The sequence below is a fragment of the Mya arenaria genome, chromosome 3 (genome assembly GCF_026914265.1).
Source record: "Mya arenaria isolate MELC-2E11 chromosome 3, ASM2691426v1".
Classification (NCBI taxonomy): Eukaryota; Metazoa; Mollusca; class Bivalvia; order Myida; family Myidae; genus Mya; species Mya arenaria.
The window spans coordinates 52921158-52931459 of NC_069124.1; the positions used below are offsets into that span (position 1 = coordinate 52921158).

The 10302-nt window shown below is 40.1% G+C and overlaps 1 protein-coding gene across 1 annotated transcript; it reads right to left on the reverse strand.

Moving 5' to 3' along the window:
• Window positions 1-601: 601 nt before the first annotated feature.
• On the reverse strand, window positions 602-6049 carry LOC128229004 (acid ceramidase-like). The gene is made up of 13 exons (XM_052940625.1): window positions 5945-6049; window positions 5436-5536; window positions 5089-5132; window positions 4690-4774; window positions 4473-4556; window positions 3557-3635; window positions 2793-2913; window positions 2382-2526; window positions 2107-2161; window positions 1840-2003; window positions 1254-1430; window positions 969-1025; window positions 602-807 (listed from the first exon to the last, which is right to left on the reverse strand). The coding sequence occupies exons 2-13, from the start codon at window positions 5499-5501 to the stop codon at window positions 718-720; spliced, it is 1167 nt and encodes a 388-aa protein (XP_052796585.1). The 5' UTR covers window positions 5502-5536; window positions 5945-6049; the 3' UTR covers window positions 602-717.
• Window positions 6050-10302: the final 4253 nt, after the last annotated feature.

The following is a 10302-nucleotide window of genomic DNA, read 5'->3' on the forward strand; positions in this document are numbered from 1 at the left end:
TGATACCGCTCAGGGTCTACAACTGTAATCGCTTGTTAAATAAGTCCTGTTTCGTTTCAAAATAAGAACTCAAAAATTTGGTTTAATTTATATCAATTGAGTACTTAAAGCTGCACTCTCATAGCTCGAACGTTTTGACAACCTTTTATTTGTTGTCTTGGAACAAGCCAATTTTTGAGAAAATGCATGTTAAACAGCCATATAAGACTGCTGACAAAAAATTAGGCCGCAGATTTTTATATTTAAGTTCAAAAATTGATGTTTTATGGTGTTTTTTTCCTAAACCGTTAGTAATGGTCTAAGCCATGAAACATTAATTTTCAAACGGGAATATGAAATTCTGCGATCTGATCTTTCATCATAGGTTTGCAGATTTTTACGCCAAAATTTCCTCTTTCCAAGACAAAAAAAAATAAATAAAAAAGTTGTAAAAACGCTATATCTGTGAGAGTGCAGCTTTAATACTCATATAATGCTTCTAAAAATTGCAAAACATATGAACGTAATGAAGCTTATGTTGATCAATCTAGAAAACTGTTTTGTATGCAACAATTTCAAATTAAGCCTTTTAAGAAACAAATGAATCGAAAAACAACACAAATAAATACTGATTTTATTCATGTTCTTGGCATTATATTAGTCATCAGAATAATGTCTACAAGTAACCTTGGGCCATAGGGCTGTATTTTATATAACGGGCAGTACTAGGAACTATTGCTAAAATGGTTCACAGGGGTCAGGGCAATATTGTAGCCAGGTTTCAAGAGTACCGCTGTCCACCTGCATCAGTGCAGCATACGTCGTCAACTGGAAGTAAATAATAACTATTCTATTTCATTTAGTCAGTATGCAAGTTTTTGTCAATGATGGAATGAACATTCGTTTGTATATGGCAATGAATGTAATGATAATTAATTTAATCGAAATCGACTTTTATGATGCAACACAAACTTCTACATTTGTACAACCTTGTTGAGCACTGGTTTTGATGACAGAACGTTGAACAGCCCAGGAAACCCCACATTCTGGAATCAATATTTAAAAACAAAATTCATGAAATAGCGCCTTATTGCACAATAAAACGATCTTGGTATATCAACATTGTTTAAAAGACTGGGTATATGAAAGAAATCAACACATTCCGATAGACAGGTAAACAAAGGGACGAACAGATAGTTGAACACATGAAAGGCGGGCCGACAATTAACTTTGTCCCATCATTAAACAGTTAAACAGCGCCCTTATCCACTGACCTCTTGGCCCATGTGTTGCATGCATTTGTTCGCAGGTCCCCGTCGATCATCCAGGAAGAGCGGCGCCTTCCAGTGGTCATAGTTGGTCTCCAAGACGTACCAGCCACCCGCCGTCTTGTCCGTCATCGGCCATACGTCCGTTCCATTAACTTCGCGGTTACGGGTAATCACCACGCCCTTAATAAAACACACTAGCCTTTTTTATGAACAGATGTCATTCGTTTAGCAAAGGCGTAAAGTGCAGCTGTTTTAAATGTGGACGTTGTTGTTTGATATGGTTAAACGTTAGAAGTGTATATTGTGTAAACATGTTATCATATTGAGCGAGTGTACAATTGCTTAGGACACTATGGTGATAATATGCACTTACAATGTAGTATTAAAATGATTCATCCGAACTGCGAAAAGTAGCTCAATTCACAAACTAATTTGTAGCTGTAGATGTATGATGTTTCTTCGACGACTCATACGAACGTGTTTCCGATGCTCACAAACATGTCTTAACAGAAATTAATTTGAGAAGTTTTAATTACGTTAAATAGCTTCATGAAGGCCAGCGAAAATACATTTATCAGCTGTATAGTACCTGGTCGGGTTTCGTGCCTCCGAGGATGAAATATCCAGGCGCAATGAGTTGAGTATTTGAGAAAGTGTTGAATGCCTCCTCGAAGGATTTTGCTGTCTCCAAGGTGTCACGTGCCATAAGACTCATCCAGCTACCTTTGTGATCTTGGATGTACTCAAGAATACCTATAAAAATATGTTATGTGCTTTTAACGATTTGTCATTACAAATGGATTTATTATTTGATTAATAAATTGTTTTATTTTTCATAATATAAGTTTTTAATTACCCATATATCCTCCATCCAGCCGAAATCTTTCGTTCATGCTATATGTGAACACACCCTATACAAAAACAGAAAAAGAACTATAAAGCTGAATACATCTTTATACATGGGGAACGATTTAATTTGTTAATGCTTACAAACATATTGATCAAATCAACATACTTTAACTAAGACTTTGTGCGTTATGAAAAAGTGTGAACTGTCAAACTGTATTGGTGTTATCGGTCGGCTTTTTCTAGCTTGCAATGCTTTACAGAAAATGTTTAGAGTGTGTTTACCTTTTTGACGGCGGTGAGGACACCGATGTATCCGGCATACTGGACGGACCGGAAGACGATCTGACTGTCCCTCTGCCAGTCAACGTTGATAATGGCCGGCCGCAGGACCTCCGTTAGCTCCCACGTCCGGTTCTTCACGTCCCAACTGACAGGGAACGGATAAAAAGACGTCTTATTTCATGTAATAATAAATAGATATCCAAGAAGCTTTTGTTCTCACTGTACTGCTATGGAATAACTTATAAAAAAAATATAAGTTGGCGTTAAACTTAAGTTATCCAGACTTTCAACCATATACACGCACAATCCGGCACATCTATAAAGTTAAAGCCTTTGTCGTCTATGTGAAAGAGAACTGCAATTCGAACACCCTTGTAAAATCACACAATAGAACAAACATTAGGTTCGTACCCCAAGAAGAGACCGAAGTCCAGGTTCCTGACGTGGTACATCTTGCCGTTAACGTCCTGGCTCACGATTGACGTACATACCGTGAACAGCTCGTAGAAAATGTTGTACGTAAACAAATCACCTACAGGATAGAGCATTGTTTTAAAAAAATAAACACACAATGCATTCTTGACACAGCAAGCGCTCATGATACATTTAACAAACTAAATCTTGATAATAAGGAAGTTTAATCTGCCACTCTTACTGCGTACGGAAACATCTTGGTGCTTACCTTCAAATGGCTGAATTGTAAAAATTGATGTCGCGCCGGTCGTCTTTAATTTCAAGATTTATTCATAGACAGTGCTTCTTGAATTCTGTGTGGCTTTTTGTTTCTGTACATGAACAAACGGTGTTTGTTTTTACAATCCTTTGTTCCTAGTTAATTCATAGTCCTGTTGTTTATATGGCCACTCATATTGTGGTGCAATAAAGCGAGATTTGTTTAATTGCTAATGTTCTCGATATTTTATTTGTCAAAAAAAGTGTTAGTCAATAACTATTAATCCTTAATATGGGGTCTAAATATTCAAAAGTATGTATACATATTCAGAGTATAATTATTATATCAGTAGCATGGACGTTTTACATAAATTTACTTGAATCAGGGTTACGGAGATGCCATTGATAAAGAATGATTGGAGGTCGGTTGAAATATTTTATCTTTTTTTAATTAAAATATGATTGAACCAGACAGACATCAGGAGTAAAAACGATCTTCCTACCAAGCATAATTCCAGAAAAATTCGCCATTCCTCTAAGCTCCTCTTTGTAAGGACTAGGCAACACGTTGTCAAGGTCGTCCTGTAACATAAGGCAATGTTCAACAACAATGTGTGTATACCACGTGATAAATTGCGTCATAAATGCTACGTCGGAAGGCGATATTTTGATTTGTAAAAAGACTTTAAACAAAGATATCTTCACTATTTGTTTACCATTTTAAACGAAACATGGCACAGTCTACGCCGCTTATGGAGCCCTACCTTCAGTCTTTTACCAGAATTTGATTTCGAGTTTAGTTTCTTAAAACACTTCGACAAACTTTCCACAATACGACCGTCTGACGGAGCACTGTATTTTGGAAACAGGTTTGTCGAAGTGTTGATTGAAAATAATGACCTCATCAAATTTCGGAAATAAAACATATGCGGGGCTCTTTAAGTGGCATAGATTGCCCTTTGTTTCATTTAAAATGGTGTTGTAAATGAAAAGTTATCTTTGATTTAAGTCCTCATTTTAAGCAAATTTTTGCCTTCCGACGTAGCATATATGACGTAATTTATCACGTGGTATACACACACTGAACAACAAGGGTTTTAACAGTAGCGATAACCTCAGTCTGTCGGTCTAAACCGATCGCAATACAAAAGTATAGACTGTCCATACTTTTTGACTCTAAAAAAAAAAACACGTCAAAACTGTATGTAGACAATAAATGATAATAAAAGGGTAAATAAACAATAATGCCGGTGGCGTGCACAATATAACTTTTTCAAAACAAGCAATTAGCAATTCAGCATTAATTCTTGGTGATACTTGGTAAAATTAAATGGCGCGTTTGTTTTGTTTTAAACTTTCAAGTAATGTGGATTCGTTCAGCATTTCTATAAAACTTAATGATTAAAGTAACTGACCAACCCCTAGCTTTTCGATTATAGTGAAGATTTTTCCATCGCCGAAGTTCAACAAAAACTTTTTGAATTCGCTGATAATGCCGCCAATCTGAAACAAATACGATTGCAAATCCATAAAGTCATAATTGGGCAATGCAGCAAATGAGCAATCGAAATAAGGTACATCAAAACATTGCTGCAGATGATGATACTCATGGAAAAGAGGGATGATGGTGCCACACCTCCTTCCGTTTCTCCATGGCGACCTGGGCCCAGCGTTGTTCTGGTGGTAGGTCAAGGTTGATGATGTATGCGGGTACGGCCCGACTAGCAAAAAGAAAACAATACAAAGATAAGAAAATGTTTTTTCCATCAAATGAGTCGTTGATGTTTGCATTCATGACCTAGCCGTATCACAATTAAGGTGATTTTAGGAAATGTCAACTTTATAAGGTAATAATATTCATGATAATTAACACTTCAACTAATAATGAATCTTAACATTTAAATTATGTTTGGCAATTTCTACTTCATTGTTCATATATAATAGTGATCATGTACTAAAGGTTTTATCATAACAAAAGCTATTAGAATGTACTTAACAACCTGCTTCTATAGTTATGTTATTACATAAGTCTTACTCTTTCGATGGAGGGTATGGAACTTGCACGCAACTGTCATTGTACTGTAATGGAAATTCGACGTCATATAGAAGGAGGTAGAATGTTTTCAACATGTATTAAATTATTAATAATATTTAGTACGCATTTTGTGCTCAGACTAGCTAAAGTTATATCTATTAACATTATGTTCACTGGATATCCCACAAAAGAGGGCATACGTATATAATATAATGATATGAGTTTGACCTGATTGATACATTATCATGATAGCTCCTATATAGGATTGCTGGTCTCAATTACGTATTAATTGCACTTTTACATGAACGCTATTGCACATCATATGTTTACAAAGTAAATATACATACGGGAGGAATCTGTCCGTATACAGCAGCCACCATCAGCAAAAGAGTGTACACGGCGAGTCCATGCATCTTGGCCACAGGAGGCGGGGAGGCAATGTCAAACTCTTTATATAGAATCGGTGTAAATTCATGTGTATATCTAAATCTACAAACCTCTAGCTTTAGTTTAGCTTGTATACAAGTTCAAAAAATGATCACCATAGTGCATCTGCTTTAAAACAACTGTTTGCCAATTTTGCGTCCATTCTAATCATATAATTTTGCAGTCAAAACTAAATAATAGATCTGTATATACTAGTACTATAATAATTATCATATCATGTACATTCTTTTCCTTATAATGCCCATTACTATATGTTAATAATCAAATTAATACGGATTGAAGAGGCATGTTGTTAAGCATGTTCTTAAAATATAATACGTTGTTTTAAAAATGATTCAGTGCTTTATTACATGATACCAAAAACTATAATAAATAGGTGTACATACACATGGGATTATGAGGAACTTACTTGAAATCAGTGTTTCGGATGAATATTCCAAGTGAGAGATTTTTACCAAAAAGGCTTGTAGAATATTGAACACTTACATATGAAATAACTTGAATATAAACTCATTAAAGTTCACAAGTTTGTAATAAAGATTACATTTAATATACAATGAAGTTCTATTGTTTAGGTTTATCTTATTTAATTGTATAGGGTTGATTATCATTAATATGAATCCACTATGATTGAAATAAAGATAACAGTTAATAAAGTACTACTGTGCTGGTTTATCATATCACACTGTATATGTTGGTTATGCACCAGTCATTTCTAACCAAGGCCCCCAGGTCCTGGGAATAGCGCGGACTTCGACTTTAGGTCCAGCTAACCCCGGCTAAAATCCCCGTCCTACGGGGACGAACAGATGGTAAAATCCCCGCCAAATGCCCCCGCACCCCCGGGACCCTAGGTAAAGCCCATTCCCCGCTATATTTAAAGCGAAGACAAAACCACCGCATTCACCCGGAACTGCGGGGCCACCTGGAAGGTAAAAACACGGCCCATTTCCCCGGCTATCCCCGGTATACCCCCGGACCTGGGGGTGCCGTGGTTACAATTGACTGGTGCATTATCATTATACTCAGGGGTCATACGATTGCCCTATTCACCTTTCTAAATAACAACTAAGTAAAATTAATAAATTATGCCACGCATTCACTCTTAAACTTAACTTTCTTGTTTGTTTTGTTTCAGTTATTCAGTTCGATGTGTACAATCTACTGACCTTTGACGTCGTGGTTAAAAAATGATGATGAAACTTACAAAACTCACTGGGTGGAGGTGTTCGATATCAACAACTCTGATTCTTATTGGTGGGAGGGCGGTTGAGGGGGTCGATATCAACAACTCTGTTTCTTAGTGGTGGGAGGGCGGTTGAGGGGGTCGATATCAACAACTAAATTGTTCTAAGTGGTACTAGGGCGGTGGAAGGGGTCGATATCAACAACTAAATTGTTCTTAGTGGTGGTAGGGCGGTGGAGGGGGTCGCTACAAACAACTAAATTGTTCTAGTGGTTGGAGGGCGTTGGGGGGTGTCGATATCAACAACTATTGTTCTAAGTGGTGGGAGGGCGCTGGAGGGGGTCGATATCAACAACTTTGATTCTTAGTGGCGGGAGGGGGTTGGAGAGGTTCGATATCAACAACTATGATTCTTAGTGGCGGGAGGGCGGTGGAGGTGGTCGATATAAACTACTATTGTTCTTAGTGGCGGGACGGTTGGTGGAGAGCGTTGATATCAACAACAATTGTTATTGTTTTATTGTTGGGAGGGTTGGTGGAGAGGGTCGATATCAACAACATTTGTTGTTAGTGAGGGGAGAGCAATGGAGGGGTCGATATCAACAACTATTGTTTTTAGTGTTGGGAGGGTTGGTGGAGAGGATCGATATCAACAACATTTGTTGTTAGTGAGAGGAGGGCGATGGAGGGGGTCGATATCAACAACTATTGTTTTTAGTGTTGGGAGGGTTGGTGGAGGGGTCGATATCAACAACTATGATTCTTAGTTGCGGGAAGGCGGTGGGGGTGTCGATATCAACAACTATTGATCTTAGTGGTGGGAGGGCGGTTGAGGGGGTCGATATCAACAATTAAATTGTTCTAAGTGATGGTAGGGCGGTGGAAGGGGTCGATATCAATAACTAAATTGTTCTTAGTGGTGGTAGGGCGGTGGAAGCGGGCGATACCAACAATTAAATTGTTCAAGTGGTGGGAGGGCGGTGGAGGGGGTCGATATTAACAACTATGATTCTTAAAGGCGGGAGGTTGGTGGTGGTGGGGGTGTCGATATCAACAACAATTGTTCTAAGTGGTGGGAGGGCGCTGGAGGGGGTCGATATCAACAACAATGATTCTTAGTGGTGGTAGGGCGGTGGAGGGGGGTCGATATAAAAAAACTATTATTCTTAGTGGCGGGAGGGCGTTTTTTTTTTGTGTGTTTTTTTTTTTGGGGGGGGGGGAGAGGTCGATATCAACAACTATTGTTTTTAGTGGTGGGAGGGCGGTGGAGGTGGTCGATACCAACAAATTAATTGTTCTTAGTGGCGGGGGAGCGGTGGAGAGGGTCGATATAAACAACTTTGATCCTTAGTGGCGGGAGGGCGGTGGAGGGTTAGATATCAACAACTATGATTCTTAGTGGCGGGTGGGCGGTGGAGGGGGTCGATATAAACTACCATTGTTCTTAGTGGTGGGATGGTTGGTGATGAGGGTTGATATCAACAACTATTGTTATGTTTAAGTGGTGGGAGGGTTGTTGGAGAGGATCGATATCAACAACTATTGTTCTTAGTGATGGGAGGGCGATGGAGGGGGTCGATATCAACAACTATTGTTTTTTATTGTTAGGAGGATTGGTGGAGGGGTAGATATCAACAACTATGATATTTAGTGGCGGGAGGGCGGTGGGGGTGTCGATATCTACAAGGATTGTTTTTAGTGTTGGGAGGGTTAATGGAGGGGTCGATATCAACAACTATTGTTCTTAGTTGCGGGAGGGCGGTGGGGTGTCGATATCAACAACTATTGTTCTTAGTGGTGGGAGGGCGGTTGAGGGGGTCGATATCAACAACCAAATCGTTCTTATTGGTGGTAAGGCGGTGGAAGGGGTCGATATCAACAACTAAATTGTTCTAGTGGTGGGAGGGCGGTGGAAAGGGTCGATATTAACACCTAAATTGTTCTTAGTGGTGGTAGGGCGGTGGAAGGGGTCAATATCAACAACAATGATTCTTAAAGGCGGGAGGGCGGTGGGGGTGTCGATATCAACAACTATTGGCATAAGTGGTGGGAGGGCGGTTGAGGAAGTCGATATCAACAACTATGATTCTTAGTGGTGGGAGGGCGGTGGAGGGGGTCGATATCAACAACTATTGTTCTTAGTGGTGGGGGGGGGGCGGTTGAGGGGGTCGATATCAACAACTAAATTGTTCTTAGTGGTGGTAGGGCGGTTGAGGGTGTCGATATCAACAACTAATTGTTCTTAGTGGTGGTAGGGCGGTGGAAGGGGTCGATATCAACAACTAAATTGTTCTTAGTGTTGAGAGGGCGGTGGAAGGGGTCGATACCATCAACTAAATTGTTCAAGTGGTGGGAGGGCGGTGAAGGGGGTCGATTTTAACAACTATGATTCTTTAAGGCGGGAGGCTGGTGGTGGTGGGGGTGTCGATATCAACAACAATTGTTCTAAGTGGTGGGAGGGCGCTGAAGGGGGTCGATATCAACAACAATGATTCTTAGTGGTGGTATGGCGGTGGAGGGGGTCGATACCAACAACTAAATTGTTCTAGTGGTGGGAGGGCGGTGTAGGGGGTCGATATCAACACCTAAATTGTTCTTAGTGATGGTAGGGCGGTGGAGCGGGTCGATATAAAAAAAAACTTTTATTCGTAGTGGCGGGAGGGTGGTTTTTTTTTTTTTTCTTTTTTTCTTATTTGTGGGGGGGGGTCGATATCAATAACTATTGTTTTTAGTGGTGGGAGGGCGGTGGAGGGGGGTCGATATCAACAACTAAATTGTTCTTAGTGGCGGGAGAGCGGTGGAGAGGGTCGACAAAAACAACTTTGATTCTTAGTGGCGGGAGGGCTGTGGAGGGTTAGATATCAACAACTAAATTGTTCTTAGTGGCGGGAGGTCGGTGGAGGGGGTCGATATCAACTACCATTGTTCTTAGTGGTGGGATGGTTGGTGATGAGGGTTGATATCAACAACTATTGTTATGTTTAAGTGGTGGGAGGGTTGGTGGAGAGGGTCGATATCAACAACTATTGTTCTTAGTGATGGGAGGGCGATGGAGGGGGTCGATATCAACAACTATTGTTCTTAGTGTTGGGAGGGTTGGTGGAGGGGTCTATATCAACAACTATGATTTTTAGTGGCGGGAGGGCGGTGGGGGCATTGATATCAACAACTATTGTTCTTAGTGTTGGGAGGGCGATGGGGTGTCGATATCAACAACTATTGTTCTTAGTGGTTTGAGGGCGGTGGAAGGGGTCGATATCAACAACTATGATTCTGAGTGGTGGGAAGGCAGTGGAGGGGGTCGATATATACAACTATTGTTCTTAGTGGTAGGATGGTGATGGAGGGGGTTGATATCAATAACTATTGTTCTTAGTGTTGGGAGGGCGGTAAAGGGGGTCGATATCAACAACTGTGATTCGTAGTGTTGGGAGAGTTGGTGGAGGCGGTCGTTATGAACAACTAAGGTTCGTAGCGGTGGTAGGGGTGGTTGAGTTGTGTCGATATCAACAACTATGATTCTTAGTGTTAGTCGGGTTAGTGGAGGGGTAGATATCAACAACTATGATTCTAAGTGCTGG